General features: G+C 40.4%; 1 protein-coding gene across 2 annotated transcripts in view; it reads left to right on the top strand.

Moving 5' to 3' along the window:
• LOC117291099 (tubulin delta chain-like) overlaps positions 1-25,182 on the top strand; it is a 150,032-nt gene extending 124,850 nt beyond the window's left edge. For both annotated transcript variants that reach the window (XM_033772625.1, XM_033772627.1), the window contains 4 exons: positions 6,458-6,530; positions 8,192-8,333; positions 17,936-18,099; positions 24,753-25,182. In XM_033772625.1, coding sequence (XP_033628516.1) covers positions 6,458-6,530; positions 8,192-8,333; positions 17,936-18,099; positions 24,753-24,836 — 463 coding nt within the window. In that variant the 3' untranslated portion in view covers positions 24,837-25,182. The remainder of the gene's footprint in view (positions 1-6,457; positions 6,531-8,191; positions 8,334-17,935; positions 18,100-24,752) is intronic.
• The last annotated feature ends 1,612 nt before the right edge of the window (positions 25,183-26,794 follow it).

The following is a 26,794-nucleotide window of genomic DNA, read 5'->3' as shown; positions in this document are numbered from 1 at the left end:
ATGCGCATTAGAAATGCATATATGAAGTTATCGGAGTTGAGTATTTTCTCAGATAGATTAGGAAATCTTTACGGATTTAGGCGCCTTGTCAAAACCTCCAAGCCGTTCCATTCCGCATGCATTCTGCGAGAGTCCGCAGATTTTTATAACAAAAGAACCTGTAGCAACAGGGCAGGTCCGCGGCCAGGACGGCTCATTTACATGTCAATAAACATGAATATTCCAGCGGCTCCAGGAAGTGACTTGTCGTCTATTGTGAGGCACAGCTTGTTTAAATATAAATAAGCATTATTGCCATGGCGGAGAAATGCAGGTGGTGAGCTTTACCTTTGCAGAGCAAAAGCAAAGTGAGGGTAGATATGTAACTTAAAGCCATTTTCTCCAATGTGTGATTTTTAAAACTTTGTTCCTTTTTATAGATCCATGCTTGGCCTACCTGACCAAAATATGTGAATTCTAGAAATAATTTTCTTTATTCCCGGCTTCGACTGACAAAAAGTTTCAGGCATTAAATCGCAGGCTACGTGTAAGCTCCGATTTATTTCCACACTTTTAGTGATTTACAATTTGTACCACCAAGTTGCAAAAGTGGGCGTCAGAGTATAGCAGTGAAAGGGGACAATTTAACAGTTACGATAATCTTTTGCAGCGATCAATGACTAACATAAAACTACTGTATACATGTACATGTACAGTTATCATACGGGAAAACGGAACGGGGTGTGTTTCTTAGGGACCGGGTACGGGACCGGAACAGACGGGAATGAAGTGATTTACTTGAAAACGATGGGATTGGAACAAGTTATATAGACCTACGGGCACTACGGGGCCGGGATGTGAATAAATAAATTTGGGATTATTTTTAATACGGGAAGATGGGAAGATGTGTTTACGGGAATATCAGGGAACATATGGCAAGAATATATTTATCAAAGGGGAAGACGGGACTTGTATGATGCAGTAGTAATAATAATAATAATAATAATAACTAGACTTAAGTTTTTGTCATAACAAAAACAAGGTGTTTGGCTTCCGGCCGGGAGTACAAAGATACAAGCCTGGTGGACAAAAAAGCAATGACAAATCCATGAAGATAAGCCTATTCAAAGCATTTAACATGCACTTCCGGTTAAGACAGGTCAAAATGTCAAGAAAAGGTCAACAATATACCCATTTTTGTGAAGTACGTAAAGCCCTTTCTAATGATGTATAGATTGTCAAAATAGTAGTTGTGGTTGAGGAAATAGGAACTGATGAATAATGACGACTTGAGAAGAGACTTACTAACCAGAAGGGAAATGTTTGTTGAAAACGCCTTGAAAACAGACTACGTACGTAAAGCCCTTTCATACAATGTATAGATTGTCAAAATAGTATTTGTGGTTGAGGACATACGAACGTAAGAATAACGACGACTGGAGAAAAGACTAACCAACCGGAAGGGAAATGTTTGTTGAAAACGCCTTGAAAACAGACTACAAAAAAAGCTGTTTATAAAAAAATGGTTAAAATTAAAAAACAAATGACTGGCCAAGCGGTCTCCCATTCAAGTACTGACCGTCCCCGATGTTGCTTAACTTCAGTGATCGGACGAGAACCAAAGTAATCAACGCAGTATGGTCGTAGTGAAAACCAACTATGTATTTTTTACGAAAATACACAAACAATCTGATTTTAACCAGAAGACAAGGTCGAAATGGGGTAATGCTTGCGAGGCGTTTACTGAGTTTTTAACGACCTTTTCGATGGTGTCTCGATTGTAAGAATCCATAATGTGGATCAAAAGTTATGATTTTTTGAAATAATAAACTTTGAATTTTTATAACTCAAGAATGGATGACTTCATCATGATGTAACCAACACATTATTCCACTCCTAATGTATATCTAACTATGTGTGAAGTTTCAAGTTCATACGAGTTTGGGAAGTGTGCTTTTGTTCGAGGACAAGGGTTGAAGAAAAGAAGATGAAGAAGTAAAAAAATAACAAAAAAAACGAACAATAACAAAAGGTGTTTAAATCGATGCTCTGCTCCGAACAACTAATAATTGTGGCTTCTTATATAGCGCACATGTCCGCCACTCAGTGGCGCTCCTGGCGCTGTAACATACAGTGTTTCCTGCGAGATGTGGGACTGAGTTGTGAATTATGAGACCTAATTCTGATAGAATCATGTAATGCTTTACAAGGCGCAATTTGCTGCCGATTGGACCAGGAACACCGGGGCGAACCCCTTCTCTTTTCGATAAGTGCACTGGGTTCTTTTACATGCGTTACATAACACATGGGACCAACGGCTTTACGTCCCATCCGAAGGACGAAGCAATGGTTAACTGTCTTGCTTAAGGACACAAGTGTCACAGCTGGGGATTCGAACCCACACTCTGCTGATCAGAAACACCAGAGTTTGAATTCGGTGCTCTTAAGTGCTTGGCCACGACACTTCCAGTAGTAGTAGCATTAGTAGCATAACTGAAAATTTAATTCACCAATCTATAATTTTAGCCAGTATGTGGCCTGACGTTTGGACCTTGTTGCTCAAGGTCAACTGGTCACACCACTGACTAATTTTTGCACCATATTCACTCATGGACCAAACAAAGCCGATAAAGTGGTTAATGTTTTGAGTTGTTGAGCCAGGACTCAACATTATGCTTTTTAAAAATACAAGCCAGTTCTGTGCCTCTTGATGAATGCCTGGTGAATGCCTCTGGAATAGATGTTGAGTTTCAAAGTCAACGATTTGGTTGACTATATTAAATGTTTTTAAAAACATGATGTAGTACGCGATTATTATATGAGCAGGGGTGTCGGCTGGCACAAGCAGCGTGCATATATGGTGCAACTGTCTTGTCGGTGCGCCTGTCATGTCCGCTTCCAGGACGATGGTATTTATGAGCTGACGGCATGTCCGTGTCTAAGCTGCTGATATTCATGACCTGAAAATACAACCTGTTTATTCATGAAACTTATTGTTACACCAACAATAGCGCCTGACATGGGCAGCTGATTAAACTTTGCCGTGCTTCAACGCACATGGCCATTCTTCAACGGACTGTCTGAGGTCCTTAACGGTGCTATTTGCTGTCCAGACCGCAGCTTGTCAGCAGAGGAACGCTCGGGAGGTTTTGACAAGGCGCCTTAGGGAGAATTAGCGCGTACTGGAAGATAAAGAACATAGGCTTCCAGATGTTGTAGTCTTAGATAAGACAAACAAGATGTGCTATAAGAGTAACTATAAATATAAATATGAATAATAAACTTGCGGGTACAACCATGAGTAAAATCTCTTTTGAAGGAGTGGTGGCTCTGAAAAGAGCCGGTTTGGTCAATTGACGTTTCAAACAGTATACTCTGCTCGTCTTTACGCGTTTACCACATTCCCTGCGAATGTGGTAAAGTCTACATCGGGGAGACCGGCCGCAACATATCCACCAGAATCAAGGAACATCAAGCAAACGGCAGACTAGGACACCTAGACACATCAAATGGAAACAAGCCAAGCTCATCGCACCAGTCAAGTTCTGGCACCATCACAGAGTGAGGGAGGCAATCGAAATCAAGGCTCACAACACAGTTCCACAAGACATCAGATTCTTCATCAATGACATCTGGTCACCACTTCTCAAGCCCACACTTCCAGCAGCAGCTCACCACAACACTGACACACTCCAACGCACACACATCAAGCAAACAACCAACTCGCACGCTTCACCGGACAAGAGCAGCTTCGATCCTTCCCGCCCTAAAGTGCATCCCTCCAGCCTTACACAAGCTCCACCACCACCAGTAGTCCAGCATTCTCCTGAAGACGAGCAGAGTATACTGTTTGAAATGTTGAGACCAAACTGGCTCGTTTCAGAGCCACCACTCCTTCAGAAGAGATTTTACTTATGGTTGTACCGGCAAGTTTACTATTATTAGTTATCTATATTATAAAAGCGCTTAAATCGCATGGGCGCCGCCATTGTTGTTTGGCAAGTGGTGCCCGCACCCTGCTAAAATGATGCGTCGTGGGGTAAATTTCGGGGTACCCGTGGGTTGGGGCATGTACTGTTTGTGACGTCACAGTCAAAGGGCGAGCGTGTAGTAACTTTGGGGTTGAGTGCAGGCGTTCTTTGTGATGTCACAGTCACGGCGTGAGCGTCCAGTAACTTCGCGCGTACATACAGTACAGAACAATGCATGGGGGGGGGGGGCACGACGACAGGGCGAAGACTGGTGGGGGTTATTAGAGCACGTTGTGGGGACAGGGAGATGGAAGGGGCATGTAGTTTGGTATGTCTGTTGGAAGAGGGCGGGGGAACAGCAAAAAATGTAGGGAACATTAGTAAAAGGGTTGAAAAAAATAATACGGAAAGGGGAAAAAGAAAAAGGGACTATTGATGACATTGGACAGGGAAAAAATAAACTGGACATGGAAAAATACACGAAACAGAGAACTGGCGGGACCCGCGGGGAACAGGGAAAGTTATGGGATGGCAAAAAGTGCAAAGAACAATTTACGGGCGGGATGACAGGAAGGAGGCACGGGTTAGATTTTGGACGGGATAGGAGGTAGGGGCACATAGTGGTATGTCTGTGGAACGGGGGACGGGGGAACGGAAAAATAGAAATGACGGGGAAAATGAACAGGGCTGGGGTAGGGATTGAACAAAATTAAAAGGGACTATCGTGATATGGGACATGGGACAGGAAAATATTAAACTGAATGGGGGGGAATCAAGCCCATAAAACTGGAAAAACCCACACGGGACCCGCGCGAAACTGGAAAATACGAGTTATGGGCAAACAGTGGCAAGCAAGCAAAGAACAATGCCAATGCAGGGGATCGCGGGGATGGGAGAGGCACCGAGGCGTGGGTTAGATATGGGACGGGATAGGGAAGGGGCACACGGTGGGACAGGGAGTTGGGGGGGGGGGGGGATGAACGACGCTGGTGAGGGGGAGGGGGGGAAGCAAAGGGGTTTGAAAACTATACAGGACAGAAAATGACCAACTGAATGGGAACAAAATAAACGAAACAGGATATAAACGGGACTGGGAAAGAACCACTATCGGGATCCGCTGGAAACTGGAAAATATGGATGGGATCGACAATGCCGAGGAAAAAAGACGGACAAGTGTACGATTTCACAAAGCACTAAGATTCGTCTTAACTTAGGATGGGTTGTTTGCCACAGTGATTTGTATTGTGACCCTGCCCAGCCACTTTAGCCCTCCCCTGTACACAACGCTACACTTGCAACAATTTTTTGTCGAGCTTTCTAGCGGGGTTGCCGCTATTCTCCACACCATGCAAAGCTTCAAACACCATTTAAGATGTGTTATCTCATTGACATGGCTGTGCCGTGTGATATAAGGGTGGCTTGCAAGAAAAAGGAAAAGATCTAGCAGTAAAAGTAAAAGCAATCCCTGTCTGGTCATGCTTCTGTTGATTGAAGCACTTGCCACCATTCCAAATGCACTGGGGAAACATCTAGAAGAAGTACATGTAGGCACAACTGTCAAGGTACATGTAGTTCTTTTACAGATGACCACTAGTATCTTGCCTGCCAGAAAAGGTCCTGGAATGTCATGATCACTCTTATGTACACAACTGTTTTGTGGTCTGTTGAATGGGAGCCAGTTTTGTATCATCCACCACTCTACTGGATCTGTGCATAGCTTAATTTATTTTGCCAAGAGTGACGTACATGTAGATATACATGTACAGACAAATAGTTGGATATCTTCTACACAACCAAATTTTGATAGACCAGCTGAATTATTTCTCAAAGTGGTGTTGCATACAGCAAGGTGAGACAGAGAAATAAAGAGAGACAGTGGAAGAGGTTGAATCTTTGATGTGGGAAAACTGACTCAATCAGGTAGGACTTGAACCAGTTTAAAGCAGCACAATCGTAATTTGGAAGCAATTGAATGTGGCATGGTCAACTATATCAAATGCTGCCGACAGTCAAAAATAGTAAACATCAAAATGTGGTTGTCCGTCCCTTTCAGTTGGTCAATTTGGATAGCAAAATCGTTGTTATGGTTGTCACAGAAGTCAGATTGATGCTGGTCATATAAATCGTTATCATTTAGGAAACCTGAGTATTTTAATTACCTGTAATACTTGGTGTGAACATTAAACATATTGCAGTTCTGTATTTGATCTTTGTTCAAATTCAGAACATCTGAATTTTCAGGTGGATCAATCTGAAAGAGTGAATGATGGACATGATGGAGAGTGACATTTGTTAAAAGAGAATGTTTTTTGGACTATTTAGTTTATGGGGTTATAAAAATGCTGAACAACACATTGTTTGTCTCTGGCCAGAAGCAAACATGTGATGAATATCTCTGAAGTCTTCCAAATACAATGGGCCAACGTTCTCTAGATTTGAGTTTTCCATGGTCAGATGAAATTTATTCACTGCCTTTTTCTGCTCTACTTTTACACATTATTTTACAGATATCCTTCTTGGAGCACAGTTGCAAGTGGTTTAGTCAACTCACTCAAGAGACATGATCAGCATGGAAACTTGGTATCCTTTTTTAATTGGCAAACAGAATTTAATAGTATAATTTCAAAAAATTGTAATCTTCGTAGCGTCTTTTACCTTACTACACGTTTGACGTTTAAGTCAAGATATGACCCCCCTTTGATCTTTCCTTACAGTCGTACAGCAATTTCACAGAGTTCCTTCAGGTATTACGACCAAACATGACAAAATGATTGATTATCCATGCCATTTTCTATTCTTGTGCCAACAACCAAAACCCCCAGTTTTTAGTTATGTTACAAACACGCTTTGTTGTTGTCTACTTCACTATATTTATCTGTCGAGCTACTACTAAAGCATTTCCCCTAACCGACAGGTTTGATTTGATAAGGTTGTATGCACCCTCGTGTATATGCATACATTTCAAGAATGAACTTAAAGAACGTTCATGATCAGTCCACTGACCATCGCAGAAGTTAATGAACCAAATTCATGAACTGTTCACCCATTAAATTAATGAACATTAAGTGGACTTTTATGAACTTACTGAATTTTAAAGAAAGTCCATCTAAACTTATTTTGCAGCTCAACTCAACTGCAGATAAACAGGTTATTGAACTAATCAAGAATGTTTGATGGACGTTCATGGTTTTAATGATAATGATCGTGAACGAGGTTCATCAACACTTTTTTTAATTCATACATGTATGATTGCCAAAACTTGGGTTTAAATTTGATGTCCAAAAAGTATAAGGTTTTTTGGTCAGTCCACTTTAATTGTGCTTAACTTTTTGAGTCAAAAGTAAAATTACAAAAATTACCCAAAAAATAAAAAATAAATGGATTAAGAAAAGGGGCACTTAAATAGGAAACTGATGTTACTACATGTATATATTGTAAACCAAAGCCGTGTTTATGTGTTCATATAGCATGATCTTGGTACAACAATATTGAAAAGTAATGATTGTTAATGCTGACATACACATGTTTATGAGCCTACCAATCTGAATTATAAGTTATTAACTGCCTGCCACTGGGCAGAATCAAGAAATTGTCATTTGAACTTTTCGTCATACTCTTCATGTCATTCATGAACTGTTCATGATCATCGTGAAGAACTTTGCTGGTCAGTTCATGAACTGATGACAATGAACAATGATGAACTGTTCATTGATATTCATGGACACAACCCAAATGTCAACTGCAAAAGGCCATGCAGATCACTGAAGCTTAGCATAGCCAGATATTAGGTGAACCATTACTTTGCCTAAACTGCTCAACCAGACTGCCAGTAAAGCTAACATGGTCAGTGTACATATGTATTGAGAAATGTGCTTGTTAACATTGACACAAATGCAAAAAATCTCATTTTGCTTTAAAATAAACCATATCATTTTGACTTTTACCCATATACATGTACATCGTCGGTGTTAGCACTGTATATACTGAGTACTACATGTAGTTGTTCCATAAACGTTTGAAAGTGGACTTACGCAGTTGAGTAAAGTTTCGTGAAATCGGCTGCTGACCTACATGTAGTATATACTACATGTAGTTGTTTGCATTAGGAATGCCTATTTCAGCTACATGTACATGTACGTATCCAATAAACATTGTGACAACTTGTTGCATAGGCTTTGTCACAGTGCACAATTGTAGTTCCTATAAATCATTTATTGGTCCTTAACTCTTTTTTTGCATAGTTCTCATCATTGGCTTGCTTAGCTGTGATACGAGGTAATGCAAGTAATACTTTTCCACATACTCTTCAAGCAGTAGAAAACCAGCTGAAGGTTGCCTACAACTGCGTCAAATGGAATCCATTTCCGGTAGATTTTTGGACAGGTAGGTATTATGAAAAGACTTGTTATAAACCTAAAGATCTTTGATTTCAACATATCTTTGTTTTTACTGAGTATCCCTCTCAAAGTAAGACTATAACTATGGACTACTCAAGGGTGTATTACTTTCTTTTTTGAACATCAATTTGTTGGTGTTCGTGCATCAAGTGCTCAAAAACCTCTTGAAATTGTTCTGGGGTTTGTCAGGTGGAGACGCCAGGGTGCCACAGTGACCTGCTTAGAGTCCTCTTGGTGTCGCACCTCCAGTATCAGGAGCCACGCCTATCCGGGTGCAGTCCAGAGCTAATACGAGGTGTTCAGCTCAGTCTTCCTCCCCCCACTGTACCAAGCATCAGCATGCCCCCGCCAGTTTGCTCAGATTTCTGTTATGATTTCTGTTCTGTTCCTCCCGACCGAGGGAGCTCGAAAGCTCCCTCTACTTGGAACTGACCTCTTTAGCAAGAAATTCAAGGAGGCCATGGGCAAAGCAAAACGTCTTGATACCACAGAGAAAATTAATCTCTGTAAACTAAAGACACCATAGAGTGGGAGCAAACCCCAGACACCTGGAACAGGGTTTCGTATCCCCAAACGCTGCCCGTTCAAGCTATTCGTGGCCATTGAGGACGAACTGCGTCTCAGACAGTGACCTGCGAAGCACAAGCTGCCTTTCAGACCAGCAGGCCACAGCAGCCGACAGCCCAGGTGGCCAGGCCGCCAGTATTTCATTTCGAAGGTTGGCAGAAGCGAGCTAGTCCATACAGTTGATGTGGCCCCCTCCTGATAATTTGTTAGGGGTCTCGGACGAAACTTATCCCGGGTGCTTAGAACAGTCAGTGAAGACTACCTCCTAGAATTCGCAAGCACCACCCTGCCCCACGTCAGGCAAACTTATCCACCAGAAGCCTGTTCCCACACTTGGGGCACAATGCAAAGCCCTTGAGGGAGAGATCCAATCCTTCTTACAAAAGCAAGCCATCCGAATAGTACTCCCGAGACAATATTTTTCAGACTTCGTGTCAAGTTTCTTTCTGATACCAAAGTAGGAGACCGGCTCATGGCCGCCCATTTTGAATCTTTCGAATGGACACACCGTCTAGGTACCAACACCTTCATGGGCAGCATCTATACATGTAAATCTAAAGGATGTTTAAACTTCACGTAACGGTCCACCCCTATCAAACGCGCAAACGGCTTATGAGTTTGTAACCCTTCCCTTTGGTTTTCAGCTGGGGGCAAGGCTCCATAGACAAAGTTATACAATTTTCCTGTACCTCGACAACTGGCTCACTGTAAGTTTGTCTCAAATGGAGGCATGCAGCGCACTTAAAGCCATAGGGTTCGTTATCATCAAGGAGAAGTCACGACACAATGGATCAACCTCCAAAGAGTGTCTGTCATATGTGTTTGTCTCTTCTTACTGGAGTCGACGAAACCAGCAGTGGCGTGGCTAGGATTACTGGGACTTATCGCCAGTATGGTGGATTTAATACCCTTTTGCAGGGTCCATGTGTGCCTGATTCAGCTTCACCTCCTAGTCTTCCATCCACCCAAACGGCAACCAATAAGCCATCGGGTTTGTATCGGCCACCATATACTCCCATGAGTCCGCTGGTGGCTACTAGAGGTAAACATGGCCTAGGGCATGTTTTTTATACAGCACCAACCCTCGACCACGATCACAACCGATGCCTCGCAGACTGGCATGGGTGCATCATTGACCCCCTCCCTGCCAAATCGCAGGGATTTCAGATCATCCTGTTGGAGATGTGGGCAGTTTTGAAGGCCCTAGAATGTCGACTGTTCAGGGTACGCCATGTCCCCATCAGATGTAACAACAAGATCGTAGTTGCATACATGTACATCAGCCACCAGGGGGGCACTCGGTTCGCAAGCCTGTGTCTCCTTGTGTGGAAACTTTTAGTAGTCTTAGTGGTCTTAGCGATCCTCGTTGACGCACTGTCACGGGGAAGAATTGTACCTATATGGAGTGGACCTTACTCCCCAGCGTCGTCTAGCTGCTGTTCAAACGGATGGACTGTCCGCACAGAAATCTATTTTCATCAACAGCAAACGTGGAACTCCTGGTATACTGCTCCGGGGACCCTACCCGCCTTCATGGCACACCGATGCATTGTCGATGGCTTGGGATACATGTATATTGCTGGCATACGCCTTTAATACCCCATTTTCCCTGTTGTCGAGAGTGCTATCAGAGAGAGAAGGCGATGACTGCAAGGTTGTGCTGATAGCCCCTTTTGGCTTGACAACTCTGGCAAGAGTAACTGCTAGTAGCCCGCCCGGAACAACTCTTTGATTTTTTTGGGGGTTTTTTGTTATTCTTCTCGCTGTCGATTGTCCGCAAGAAAAAGCATAGATGCAAAGCTTGCATTAAGTTGAAACTTTGCACACAGGTAGACAATAACCAGTAGATGATACAAAAGTTGACGTCATCAGTAGACGAGATACACTCATTCCAAGTTTATTATTTAAAAAAATCATAACTTTTGATCTACATGAGGGATTTTTACAATCAATACATCATCGGAAAGGGCATTAAAAACTCTGTAAACACGTCACAGACATAACCCCATTTTGATTCTGTCTTCCGGGTCAAAAGAGAGGTTGAAAATTTCAAAATCCACGTCTAAAGAACAACGTAAATCCCCCGTTGGTATGTGCATAAACATTACACTTAGGCATACACACAACGTGTAGTGTATTAGCTGTGCAGGAGAGTCACGCTCCAGTGATCATCCATAGAGCGCGAAAAAGCTTTATGTAGAATAGTCTTCGTTCAAGGCGTTTAACCTTTTGACCTTGTTGTAGAGTCTTACTAGACATACGGATTAAACCAATACTATAGACGAATTCATCCTTATGTGCATCAACATGTGTCTTTATTCTGTTCCTCGGTTTTCCACCTTTCCTCCGTGTACTCTTACACGAGGCCAACTCATTTGCATAAATGTATAACATTACATGTATTACAGTGTGATCACGTGAACACTACATTCTCTCCTTTCTTTAAAATAACAAACCCTTAGTTAAACTGGAAAGTAAACGCACAGTATCAAACTTTAACTTTTAACAACATCATCAAGTTTAAACAATGTTAACCATTTAACAAAACAATTGTGTTTCTTTTAAAATACAGTAGTCCATACTATGACTTATCATATTAGACTTAGACCGGGCTATTGCAAATTTTTTGTTGGTGAGATATTTAAAACTATCCCAGAAAACATTTGTTACTTATCTTGTATCTCCTCTGGTAAACAATATTTACCCTTACATCCTGTGCTTATTGCTTATAACACATACTTTAAGTTTTATCTAAACATCCATTACAAAATCATCAAAAAGCTTAGGGAGACAGTTTCTCGTTGTACGAACTGCCCTTGGTGAACCTAGCATTGGACTTGAGATGGAGACTTGTGGGTCTACAATGTCTCCACTAATATCCTCATTCTGTATTGGATCTTCGATACTCTCCTGACTAGTGTCAGACTCTGTTTGCTGGTATTTCTTTACATGAGTACTATTTCTTTTGTATTTCACTCCCTCTGGAGGTTCAACAGTGCAACTGTTACCCTGTTTCTCCACTAATGTGTATGGCACTGCATGAAATGGTGTACTCATTTTGTTTTGTTGACTTTGCTTCACCAGTACAGCATCTCCCTTTTTCAGATCACTTTCTTCTGCTCTTCTTTTGTTATCTACATACAACTTATTTTTGTGTTTCATCAGAGCATCTCTGTCTTGAACTTCCTCATCATTTATGTACTCTAACTCCTCTATTTGTGGCAATTTTGTTCTGAGTTTTCGCCCAAACATTTACTCAGCTGGGGACACACCTGTAGTGCTATGAGGAGTTGTTCTGTACGCAAACATGTATGACCGGATTTCCTTTTTCCAGTCCTGTGACTGAGCATGAGCTATTCTAATGCGCTTCATCAGCGATCTGTTTTGTCGTTCGACTTCACCATTTGCTGCAGGGTGCAGAGGTGTCACTAATCTATGGTTAATACCATTTTCATTTAAGTATTCCTTGAACACTTCTGACCTGGACTGTGGGCCGTTGTCCGAGGTAATTGACCTTGGTAGCCCATAACGAGAGAACATATTCTCCACAATCTTAGCTGTTGTAGTATCTTTCATAATTTCTATTTCATAAAATCTACTGTAATAGTCTACCACAACAAACACATAGTGTTTTGATGGGAGAGGTCCCAGTAGGTCAATGGCCAAGTCCTGCCAAGGACCCATAGGCATTTGCGTTGGATGCAATGGTTCTGGGTTGGGCATCGCACTTACTAGTTGACATCCATGACATGATCGAACTAATCTCAAAACATCTTTATCCATGTTTGGCCACCACACTTTTGTGCCTACTATGCCCAAATTACCACGATGTGCTAATTCTACACATTTTGTACTTAACGTCTTAGGTATGACTAATCTTGTTCCTCTCAACACCAGGTAACCGATTGAACTCAACTCATTCCTGATTGGAAAATAATTAACACTGGATTTATCAAAATCACCTTTCGCTAGACACTTTCTAACTTTGATCAATTCTGCATCGTCCTTTGATGCTTCTTCCACTTCACGTGTAGTTAAAGCTTGGGGTGTTGCCTGTTCTGCAACAAACTGAACATACTCCTCAGCTTTATTTGCTAGTGTGTTTGGTTTATCAGCTACATTGCTTTTTACCAACCTTGACAACACATCTGCAATGTTTTGTGGCCCAGGTGCATATCGAATTGTATATGTGAATGGCATTAATCTTAACACCCATCTCTCAATTCTGGCATTTGGTTTTGACTTTGGCCCATACAACACTTCTAGTGGTTTATGATCTGTGATCAATTCGAAATTCAATCCGTACAGATATATCTGAAATTTCTCACATGCCCACACAACGGCAAGTGCTTCTTTCTCAGTAGTAGAGTACCTTGTCTCCACATCACTTAATGTCCTACTGGCATAACTAATGACTCTAGTTTCCCCTTCATATTCTTGAAGTAACACAGCCCCTAAACCAACATTACTTGCATCCGTAACAAGTTGTGTACGTGTAGCATCAAGACGGTAATACCCTAATGTCTCAGTCTTAGTTAGGCAATCCTTCAACACATCAAAACTGTTTTGTTGTTCTTTGCCCCATGTGAACTTCTCATTTTTTCTAGTCAGCCTACGCAATGGTTCAGCCACAGTGGCCAAATTAGGAATGTATCGTGCTGAGAAATTCACAAGTCCCAGAAAACTCTTGATTTCGGCTGCATTGTTGGGGGTCTTGCCTCTTTCATGGCTTTGATTCTCCCCTCTGTGGGCTCAACTCCATTTTTGGATAACACATGACCCATGAACGTAATCTTTGTCAAACCAAACTGACACTTTTCCTTATTTAAGGTCAAGTTCTTTTCCTTCAGTCTCTGCATGACTTTCACTAGTCTTTCATCGTGCTCTGCTTGGTTTTTTCCATGAACAACAATATCATCTGATATGTTTTGAACTCCTTCACAATCATGTAGTACCTGAGCTATTACTTGCTGGTACTTCTCTGGTGCTGCACTTATGCCAAACATCAATCGTGTATACCTATACAGGCCTTTATGGGTTACAAACGTTGTGATTTCTCGTGAATCTTCTTCCAATTCTATTTGGTGATACCCATACTTCATATCTAACTTACTGAAAACTTCACTACCATTCATATTGTACAAAATCTCATCAACAGTAGGAATAGGATGCCTTTCTCTGATTATGGCCTTATTGGCTTGTCGCATATCAACACACAGTCGAATATCGCCATTAGGTTTGGGTACAACAATCACTGGGCTTACCCACGAAGTTGGGTGATTAACTTTCTCTATTATACTTAGTGACTCTAATTCATCTAGTTTGTCACTGACCTTCTCTCTTAAGGTGTATGGTACCCGGTACATGTGTTGTGCCACTGGTCTAACCTCTTTGTCAATGTGCAACTTCAGCTTATGGTCCTTCAACTTTCCTACCCCTTGAAAACATTCTGGATAACTATCTATCACTTCTCCAGCCACAAGGTTTACACCAATCTTAAGCACACCCAGTTCAACACTTGTATCTTTACCTAGAAGTGCAGACCCTTTATTTTCTGTGACATAAAAATCTGCTTTACTTCAGTGTCTTCATGACTCATACCATCAACTTTAATTTTGGTTACAAATTTACAAAGAACATTTAATGGATTTGTTGATCCATATGCATACAACTTCTTATTACTTCTTTCAGATTTACACTGAATTCTTTTACCTTTCAATTCCTCCCACAGACTTTTGTCAATGATATTTACTGAAGCTCCACTGTCAATGATAACATCTACTGGTATGCCCTGCCCCAAACTTACTTTGATCTTTTCCTCTTTATTACTTCCCACCATGCCTACATGGAATGCAAATTCAGTGTCACTACCAGTTTCAGTGTCTTCTTGCACTGTGTGAACTTTTCCTCTTGGTTTATTTCCTCCGGTTCCATTCCATTTTTGTCCTTTGTTATTTCTCCATTTGGCATCCTTTTGCTCGTAATTGTCTTTTCTGTTTTTGCTCGTCTGGGTCTTGCAAGCAACTCCATAATGTCCGCGATTTCCGCATTTGTTGCACACCGCATTTCGGGCTGGACACTCCTGATCACGGGCATAATGTCCTCTGTGTCCGCAACGGAAACACTGATCACCGTTGGCATGTTGTCTTGTCCCAGCGCCGCCTCTATAACCCTTGCTGGCGTCTCCATGTTCACCATTCTTTCTCCTTTGCTCGTAGTCAGAGGCCTTGTGTCGCCTTACAGCATTTACATGTGGACCATAGTCTGGTTTCTTCGCCTCCATATCCTTGGACTGTTTCTCATCAATTCTACATTTGTTGCGATCATCCTCAAACGGTCAAGTGTTAATGATTGCCCCTTTTCTAACAGTTTGGTACGAATTTTATGTGACTTACATTGTGCAATCAACTGGTCCCTGATCTCCTCGTCTGACTTGTCAAACTCGCATAATAATGCCTTCTGTCGGAGCCGCACTATGTACTGATCAACTGTTTCCCCGGCCGCCTGTTCCATGTTGCGAAAACCATAGCGTTCGTACGGCACGTTGATTTTCACTTTGAAATGTTTGTTCAAGGTTTTCACGGCTTTATCATACTCGTCTGTTCCCTCCTCCTCCTTCAGGGAAAAGAAAATATCCTGAACGTCAGGACCGGTACAATGCAGTAGAAGGGCTTTCTTCTGTCCTTGATTTGTGACTCCCTTTCCAACAGCAAAATACTCAAACCCACGCAACCATCGCCGCCACATTTGTCTCAACTGTGCGGGGTCACCATGAGGATCAAATTTCTCAACTCCATTCAGCTGGATATTCTGCGCCATTTTCGTCGGTGTTTCGCACTTTTCCTCTGTTTCAAAACAACTTAGACTTTTTCAAAAGTTGCTATGATGTTTATCCTCGTCGCCAATTGTAGAGTCTTACTAGACATACGGATTAAACCAATACTATAGACGAATTCAATCTTATGTGCATCAACATGTGTCTTTATTCTGTTCCTCTGTTTTCCACCTTTCCTCCGTGTACTCTTACACGAGGCCAACTCATTTGCATAAATGTATAACATTACATGTATTACAGTGTGATCACGTGAACACTACACTTGTCTTCTGGTTCAAATCGAATTTATTGTATTATCTACGACTGTATTATCTATTGATAACACCGGTTCCCGTCCGATCACTGAAGTTAAGCAAAATCGGGCTTGGTCAGTACTTTGATTGGAGACCAATTGGCGACCACATTTTGTATTATTTATTTATTTATTTATTTTTTTCTTCTCCTATTAGCTTCGTTTTTAGTCTGTTTTCAAGTCGTTTTCAACAAACATTTCCCTTCCGGTTAGTTAGTCTCTTCTCCAGTCGTCATATGCATAAGTTCCTATGCTTATGCCCTCAACCACAAAAGCTATTTTGACAATCTACATCATATGAAAGGGCTTTACGTACGTAGTCTGTTTTCAAGGCGTTTTCAACAAACATTTCCCTTCCGGTTAGTTAGTCTCTTCTCCAGTCGCCATTATTCATCATTCACATTTCCTCGACCACAAAAGCTTTTTTGACAATCTATACATCATATGAAAGGGCCTCACGTACTTCACAAAAATTGGTATGTTGGTGACCTTCTCTTGACCTTTTTAAACCGGAAGTGCCTGTAAAATGCTTTGAAAAGGCATTATTTAAATGCTTTACCATAAAATAATTTCACATCGAGAAAACTGTTTGGTTTTGATTTCTTTGCAATTTGACGAGCTATCAACAACACTTTTTTCATTGATTCAAACACTGACCCATAGCCGAACACCTAGTGTTTGTTTCTACAAACACTATATCTATTTTTTTTTTTTTTTTTTTACTTCTTCATCTTCTTCTCTCCGTCCCTTGTCCTCTAACAAAAGCACACTTTCAAAACTCGTATGAACTTGAAACTTTGCAAATAGTTAGATATGCATAAGGAGTGGAATACTGTGCTGGTTACGTCATGATGACGTCATCCATTCTTGAGTTATAAATATTCAAAGTTTATTATTTCAAAAAATCATAACTTTTGATCTACATGATGGATTCTTACAATCGATACATCATCGGAAAGGTCGTTAAAAACTCCGTAAACGCCTTGCAGACATGACCCCATTTGGATCTTGTCTTCTGGTTCAAAATCGAGGTTGAAAATTCAAAAATTCATGTATAAAGAACTACAAAATTCCCCCATTGATTGCGCAAAAAGATTTTACAATTACATGTACATGTACTTTGTCACCACGTGTAAGTATGCGGTGCATTGCGGTCACCACGTGTAAGTATGCGGTGCATTGAGGAGCATAGTCACGCTCTCTTACGTTTTCAACATAATGTCAGGTACATTTGCCTTTCGGTTTATATTTAGTCTCTCCTACAGTCGTAAATTTTTCGTAAGTTCATATTCCCTCAACCACATCAGCCATTTTAACAATCTATACATCATATGAAAGGGCTTTACGTACTTAACAAAAATGGACATGTTGGACCTTTTCAAACCGGAAATGACTGTAAAAATGATTTGAAAGGGCGTTATTTAAGGGCTATTACATGTAGGTTGAAATATACATCCTTTGTTGCTTTACCATCACAGCAAACAAGTCTGGCAAAGGTCAGGTTTATAAAAACACTACTGATGACGTCACCAAAAATAAGTGCGCCCTCTAGCGGCAGATTATAAACATCTAAAAATACGTTTTTACTAGATGTTTGTGTCAGAGTTTATGACAATTGTTTCAAAATTGGTATACATAATCTCCTTCATAATAGCAACGTATCCGTGCAGTCTTAGCTTGATGAGGTCATCATGTGTCAGGTGGTACTGCTTTAAAGGTGCACTTTTCAAAGCTGTGTGTATGCCAAACCAATGTTCGACTGAGGTGAAACTTGAGTACAAATCTTGAGAACAAAGCAAAGTGGAATATTTTTTTACACCGGGTTTTTACTCCCGAAAACCGATCACCTAGAGTTTGTACTTAATCCCAATAATGTTCATGTTCTTTTTCTTAGGGACAGAAAACCCCAATGGTCCTGCAGCAGATGAAAATTCTCTGACTGTATGTACCAACAGCAGCAGCTTTTCTCAGTTTGCCCAGAATGTATTGTCTAAAGCAAAAGTGATGTTTGGTGCGAAAGCATATCTACACTGGTACCAACGATGGGGTTGTGATGAGGTATGTATGTAAATTTATGCTTTTGCCAAGACGTGTGCACCTCAGGCTTGCCCTCTTAACTGCTCTTCCTTAAGGATTTTCGGAAATAACTTCAGTACAGAAACACATTTAAATGTGTTTCTGTACTGAAGTTATATCTTGTATGATGTGTGTTATGCTTTTCACCACATAATTAGGTGTTCGGGCAACAGCCAGGAACACCTCTTATTTTTGTTTGTTTTATTTTATTTTATTGATACTTCTTCTTCTTAGGTGTTCAGGCAACAATCAGAACAACTCATTGTTATTGTTTGGTTTTTAGGTGTTCAGGCCAAAAGCCCAGAACACCTCTTATTTTTGTTCGTTTTTTTTCTTTTTCTTCATACTTCTTATTCTTTTTCTGTCCGTCTCTTGTCCGCTAACAAAATAACCTTTCCGAAATTCGTATGAACTTCGTATATCCATTGGGAGAAGAAAAATGTGTAGTTTCGTCATGATGACGTCATAAATTTTTGAGTTCTGAAAATTAAAAGTTTATTATTTCAAGAAATCATAACTTCTGATCTACATGTGTGTGTGTGTACATGAGGGATTCTTGCAATCAAAACATCATCTGAATTGTCATTGAAAACTCCGTAAACGCCTCAAAGACATGACCCCATTTTGACTAAGTCTTCCGGCTCAAAAGAGAGGTTGAAAATTTCAAAATTCATGTCTAAAGAACTACGTAAATCCCCCATTGGTATGTGCATAAACATTTTACATGTAGGCCTACACCACCTGTAGTATTAGCAGCGCAGCAGAGTCACGCTTCAGTGATCATCCCTAGAGCGTGCACAATAGTCTTCGTTCAAGCCGTTTAAACCATACATGTCCCTTACTGTTACATGTAGTTAGTCTCTTCTACAGTCATAAATATTTCATTAGCTCATATTTCCTCAACCACATAAGCTATTTTGACAATCTATACATTATTGAAAGGGCTTTACTAACTTCACAAAAATTTATATGTTGGTGACCTTTTCTTGACCTTTTGATCTGTCTAAACTGGAAGTGACTGTAAAATGCTTTGAAAAGGCATTATTTAATGGCTTTTAGTAATCTCCTTACCTTGGCGATTCAATGACTTAATCTCTTGACATGATCTCTCACAGCACACAGATTACCGATTCGTGTAATCATCTTGAAATTTAATCTGAATTACCATGTGTACGCAGATGACTCTCAGCTATACACCACTGATAAATCTTCTCAAAAAAACGCCAACGCATCTATTGCAAGACTTGACAAATGCATCCAAGAGATTCGACGTTGGACACAACAAAACTTCCTGAAGTTAAATGATGATAAGACAGAGTTCCTTCTATTTGGGTCACGTCAACAAAGGTTTCAGTGCCATACATTTCCATCGGTGATGCTCGGATAGCTCCCTCGCTGAAAGCTCGGAACTTAGGGGTTAATTTTGTATGAACGATGACACTTCAGCCACACATGAACAACATTGTTCGTCTATCATCGTATCACATCACTCAGGAATATAGGTAAGATTCGCAAGTACTTGGACAAAAGTGCCACTGAAAACGTCATTCATGCATTTGTTACTTCTCGTCTTGAAAACGGCAATGCTCTTCTCTACAGTCTTCCTAACAACCAGATTTCCCGACTTCAACGGCTCTAAAATACTGCTGCCCGCATTGTGACACTGTCTAGAAAACCCTGTTCTGTCACCCCCATTCTGAAACAACTACACTGGCTCCCTATCTCTCAACGAATCATCTTCAAGCTGATGCTCATTGTCCACAAAGCTCTTAATGGCAAGGCTCCCCACTATATTTCTGAACTGCTTCAAGTCTACACTCCATCAAGGAATCTTCGATCAAGTTCCATGCTTCTCCTCATTGAACCCAAGTCTCAACACTCATGGGGTGACGGGTCTTTTTCTTCAGCTGCGCCACGCATCTGGAACTCTCTACCACTTAATCTTCGATCTTGTCTTTGTACCACAAAATTCAAATCTCTTCTCAAAACTTATCTTATATCACAGGTATTCAAGGACTAATTTTGTTGTGTCTGTTTTTCTTTGTTTTGTTTTTGGTTTTACTGCGCCTTGAACACCCAGCAGGGTGGATATGTGCACATTACAAGTCTTATTATTATTATTTAGCACATGTATGTACATCACATTGCAACATTTTAGATTGTTTGCGCTGAAGCAAAAAAGAAGAAGGTACCGATAAAATGGCGGGCGATATAAATGCAGATTGGCAATAAAAAAATCATCACCTTGTCTGTCTGACATTTACTATTTGTATGGTTCAAAGCGCCCCTTAAAGCCATTGGACCCTTTCGGTACAGAAAAAAAAAAAAAAAAATTCACAGATTTACAAATAACTTACAGGGTTTACAGAAGGTAGTGGTGAAATACTTCTCTTGAAATATTATTCCATGAAGTGCTTTACTTTTTGAGAAAACAGTAAAACAATATCAATTCTCGTTAACGAGAATTACGGATTTATTTTAAACACATGTCATGACACGGCGAAACACGCGGATACAAGGGTGGGTTTTCCCGTTATTTTCTCCCGACTCCGATGACCGATTGAGCCTAAATTTTCCGAGGTTTGTTATTTGATATAGAAGTTGTGATACACGAAGTGTGGGCCTTGGACAATACTGTTTACCGAAAGGGTCCAATGGCTTTAATAGGTTACGCACTAACTTGAGAGTTAAGAAGAAGAAGATTGTACAACATTTCTGAAGCATTTTAGACACTCGTATACTTCGCTACACCTACCGCACACACACACACACGCACACGTAAAATACACACAGCTGCGCCGTCACACTTACAACGTATTGCAATGATGTTGCACTGTGTGCATTGCCCAATTTCATAGGGCTGCTTAGCAAATTTTCATTCATTCATTCATTCATTCATTCATTTTTATTAAAGAACCAACTGGCAGCACGAAGCTGAATAATGTGGCATTACAAGGTAAAAATATTGATAAAATTGCACAGATAAAAGACATAAAATTGCACCACCACGGGGTACATAGGAACATTATAAAAGAAGACAACAATAAATAAAAATATATACTAGATAAACCACTAAAAGACACTAAACAAATGCACAGGATGTTGTGGGAACCCTCTGGAAAGACAAATTTGATAAAAAAAAATAATATAAACAAACAAGTACAAGATGTGGGAGACCCTCATTTATGAGGGCATACTATAGCATTGAAAATGAAATTTACAGCCCACAGTTACACCACTAAAACAAAAGCCAATGTGGAAGCTCCAGTCTAAGAGGATTGGTTTAAAAGTTTAGTAAGGAATGGAATTGCACTATTGCCATAACGCTTAGTCCTATGTTTAGGCACTGTATATTTAGTAGCATTGCGAAGACCCATACTGTGAGTGTTGTTATGAGGGAACCAACCGGCATATCTATCAGAGGTACTACATTTAACAGCAAAGTTAGTACATAATTGATCACGTCTATCTTCAAGCGTCTGGAGACCCATGAGGTCAAGAGCATCTGTGTATGTAGTATAGTGGTTCCCAAGGATCACGTGACACGCTCTTTTTTGAATTCTTTCAATTTGATGAGTTTGCTGTTTACTGATGCAACCATGCCACACAGGAGACGCATACTCAACTGAAGGACGCACATAGCCAACATACACAGATACCAAGTCCTCAACGGGTACACCAAAACGCTTGAGACGACCAAGCATGTAAAGTCTGCGACTGCTCTTACACACCATATCATTGACCTGAGAGTCCCATTTAAGATCTGATTGAACAGTAAGACCGAGAAGCTTGGTTTCAGTAACCAGCTCAAGCCCCTTGTCAGCAATCTTCATATCAGGAGGACATGGAGGGTTTCTATTGAATCACACTTGCATAACCTTACATTTAGAGGGATTGAGCTTAAAGGGACACGTTGCCTTGGATCGGACTTGGTCTATAAAAAAAGCGGTTGAAACCGTTTGTTATGAAGTGTATATGGTTAGAAAGATGTTTTAAAAGTAGAATATAATGATCCACACAAGTATCACTCAAAGTTGCCTGGTTTTCATTTTACGTCGTGAATTAACACAGTCAACCATTTATGGGAGTCAACTTTTTGACTCCCATAAATGGCCGACCGTGTTAGTCGACGAGGTAAAACGAAAACCACGCAATTTTGAGGCATATTTGTGTAGATCTTTGTATTATACTTTTACAACATCTTTCCAACCATATCAATTTTTATAACAAATGGTTACTAACGCTTTTCAAAGACCAACTCGACCGATCCAAGGCAACGTGCTCCTTTAAGGTGGTTACTGTCAGCTCAATCTTCAAGGTCCTGAAGGTCTAAGTCAATCCGAGTAGGCACATTGGCAGGACGGACCTCAGCAAGGCTTAGATCATCGACATACTTAAAACTAGAAGAGTCGGTACTTTCAGCATTTATAATGCCAATGAATGCGATGGGTCCAAACTTCGTACCCTGTGGTACTCCACAGGAGATGGTTTCCCATTCTGATAGGGCAGAGGGGTATCGAACTCTGTGGTGGCGTGCCGTCAGGAAGTTTACGATCCATGGCATTATTTTGCGACGGACACCTAGGTCAAAATTTGTTTGCTTAACGTAGCAAAAACATTTGCTTAAGAGTAAACCTATTTCACAAGTGGTTGCTAGCTTAATCACCTGAAAAAAAAAGGAATTTTGTTTCTTACCAATTCTGTAACGTTCCTGTAAATTATCTTGTTGTAAGATATAAGCATTTACAGCCAATGACAATTTTCTCAGAATAAATATCAGTGAAGGTTTTTATAAAAGTATACCTTTCACAAAGACACTCGATTGATTTAATAATCGATTTTATGCCATTTCACATTTTGTATTAGCTGTTCTCATGTGGGGCTTACATTGTAAATGTTTCTGTTGTTCAGAAAATGTTTTAAATTCAGGAAATATTTAAATTTTGTTGACCTCTTTGAAAAACAATACAATTTTTATGTATTGTGTATTGAATTACTTTAAATTTACAATATTGAGTGCATTAACCCTTTGGTGCACAAGGCGGTAGCTAGGACCACCAAAAACATGTCAAATTTGGAATTATATAAACAGTCATACATCTATATTATAAAAGCGCTTAAATCGCATGGGCGCCGCCATTGTTGTTTGGCAAGTGGTGCCCGCACCCTGCTAAAATGATGCGTCCTGGGTAAATTTTGGGGTACCCATGGGTTGGGGCATGTGTTGTTTGTGATGTCACAGTCAAAGCGCGAGCGTGTAAAACTTTGTGGTTGAGGGCAAGCGTCCTTTGTGACGAAGGCTGGTGGGGGTTATTAGAGCACGTTGTGGGGACAGGGAGATGGAAGTGGCATGTAGTGTGGTACGTCTGTTGGAAGATGGCGGGGGAACGGCAAAAATTGTAGGGAACATTAGTAAAGGGGATGGAAAAATAATACGGAAAGAGGAAAAAGAAAAAGGGACTAATGATGACATTGGACGCAGGGAAGAAAAAAAACTGGACAGAGAAAAATACACGAAACAGAGAACCAACTGACTGGCGGGACCCGCGGGGAACAAGAAAGTTATGGTACGGCAAAAAGTGCAAAGAACAATTCACGGGCGGGATGACGGGAAGGAGGCACGGGTTAGATTCTGGACGGGGAAAGGATGTAGGGGCACAAAGTGGTACGTCTGTGGAACGGGGTATGGGGAAACGGCAAAAATAGAAATGACGGGGAAAATGAACAGGGCTGGGGTAGGGATTGAACAAAATTAAAAGGGACTATCATGATATGGGACATGGGACAGGAAAATATTAAACTGAGTGGGGGAAATCAAGCCCATTAAACGGGAAACAAAACGGGACCCGCGCGAAACTGTAAAATATGAGTTATGGGCAAACAGTGGCAAGCAAAGAACAATGCCAATGCAGGGGTGCAGGGGATCGCGGGGACGGGAGAGGCACGGCACAGGGAGTTGGGGGGGAAAATGAACGAGGCTGGTGGGGGGGGGGGGGGGGAGCAAAGGGGTTTGAAAACTATACAGAACAGAAAATAATAAACTGAACAGGAACAAAACAAACGAAACAGGATATAAACGGGACTGGGAAAGAGTCAGTATCAGGATCCGCTGGAAACTGGAAAATATGGATGGGATCGACAATGCCGAAATGGAAAAAAGACGGACAAGTGAACGATTTCACAAAGCATTAAGATTTGCTTAACTTAGGATGGGTTGTTTGCCACAGTGATTTGTATTGTGACCCTGCCAAGCCACTTTAGCCCTCCCCTGTACACAACGCTACACTTGCAGCATCTTTACGTAGAGCTAGTGTAACTTAAAATCTATAATTCCCAAATAAACCGCCCTCTAATGAATTTTTTTTATAAAAACATGGTTAAACATCTCCTTTTTTTGCTTAAAAAAAAATTAATAATGTGCACCAAGGGGTTCGTACTTTCTGACCAAATATGAATTTCTAAGAAGCATCAGTCTAATCAAGTTACTGTGTAAAAAAAACAAGTTTTACTGTTGAATGACGGTTAAAAGTTTTATAGCAACTTAATAGCAAATTGACAACCTCTCCATTGATTTTGTACAGACCTTGTAAAATATAAAATATTTTGTTTTACACACTTCTTTTTATCCACTGCAGAGCTTGTTTTTGGAGTCGTTCGAAAACATGAGTAATGTTATTGAAGATTATTCAGCAGCATCACTGCAGCTTTACCACAGTTAAGTACGCTGCAGCACTTTATTATGCAAGATGTAAGATGATTGGTAATTAACTAGGGAAAGCAAAGCAGTGTGCGGTCCCGGTCTTCACTTCGTGGTAATGACCAGAACAGACGTTATCTTTACTTAGAAGTTGCACTGTTTTCAAGGAAACATGTATGCAATGTGTTTGAGCATACATACTACATGTACTTCTGTCCTTTCTTCTAATTGGTAGCATGGAGATCAGTGACAAAACAAAAAAAGAAGTAAAAGTTCTCCATTGGGGAATTCTAAAGACTGGGGTGCTCCACATGAATTGTTTGTGTAAAACGTCTCTGGAAAATATTTAAGTGCATGGACACAGGAAAGAACAAAATATGTCTCAACATGATACTTTTTGGGGAATGTGCGTATCCATCCATATCGATATTTATCAAATAAATTACTGTAAGTTCTATGAAACAATTTAAAATGGATGACGAATCAGGCACAGTGTACAGTGTAGGTGGGTGAAGGTGAACTACCATGATTATGTGAGCCTTGTAAAAATTGTAGTAAAATTGTGTAGGTGTTGTGTTGTCACCCATTGATGGTAAGTTGGTTTAGTTAAGCCTATACTTATGAACTTATGAAATTTCTTGTTGATAGTGAGGGGAAGTTAGCTTTATGTGTACAAATGTTGTGATTTCACTTAACTTTCTTTTGCGATCATAAAGTATTAGCGGTTACTGGACCAATGATTCCACTGAATACATAAGTGCTGCCAAAAAGTTTGTCGACTGGTGTGAGCGCCACCATTTAGTGCTTAAAGGTAGTGGACACTATTGGTAATTACTCAAAATAATTATTGGCATAAAACCTTACTTGGTAAAGAGTAATGGGGAGAGGTTGATAGTATAAAACATTGTGATAAATGGCTCCCTCTGAAGTGCAAAGTTTTCGAGAAAGAAGTAATTTTCCACAAATTTGATTTCAAGACCTCAAGTTTAGAACTTCAGGTCTCGAAATCAAGCATCTGAAAGCACACAACTTCGTGTGACAACCGACGACCGATCGCGCTAAAATTTTCACACGTTTGTTATTTTATGCATATGTTGAGATACACCAAGTGAGAAGACTGGTCTTTGACAATTACCAATAGTGTCCACTGTCTTTAACGTCAAGAAAACCAAGGAAATGATCTTTGACTTCCGTCGCTCAGCTGCAGTCGATGAATCCCTGGTCATTCTTAAACAGCCAATAAAGGATTATCTCAAATATATAGATGTTACAGTTTTCTAATGCTGCAGTCCATAGGAAACATTAAAAAAATATAACAAGTCTCTTACCTGCGCGTCAAAGGAATCGTGACATCAGTGGCGGCTATTTGGTGTGAAAAATAGCGCCCTCAGTTTGCCAAAGCTGGAGACTGTGTTCAAACCCTATTAGGGGAATATCGTCACTGGCGTCAAGAGGTCATTATAATAGATAAGCCGTTTTTGACTCTCGGCTGAAAAAGCCACGCGGCCGGGTGCATTTTTGACTCGAGTTATTCATTACTAAATGCAAATTTGAGAGTAAAATAGTTATTAACCCGTATCTACGATGTCTATTTAACCATAAAAAGGTAATAGTTGAAATATTGAGATCATCCTTTATTGGCTCTTTAATCATCCTATTGAGCAGGTTTTAGAGTACAAGTATTTAGGCACAGTTATTGACAATAAACTCAATTGGAACACTAATTCACAATTACTTTCTAGTAAAGCTAACCAAAGGTTGCACTTCTTGAGAAAACTAAAAGAGTTCCACGTTGACAATAGGATCTAAAATCTTTTTTACCAGTCACTGATTCAAAGTATTCTCACTTTTTGTTTGATCTGTAACTTTGGTAATCTGTCTAAACAAAATGTAAAGAAACTGGAGAGACCAAGGAAAATCGCTCAGCGTTTAATTGGAACTGATCTGGATTCAATTGGTTCACTATATGAAAAAGACTCA

This window comes from Asterias rubens, chromosome 6 (genome assembly GCF_902459465.1).
Source record: "Asterias rubens chromosome 6, eAstRub1.3, whole genome shotgun sequence".
NCBI classification, from domain to species: Eukaryota; Metazoa; Echinodermata; class Asteroidea; order Forcipulatida; family Asteriidae; genus Asterias; species Asterias rubens.
The sequence above is the reverse complement of the archived record's forward strand: the minus strand, read 5'-3'. Positions and strand labels throughout refer to the sequence as shown.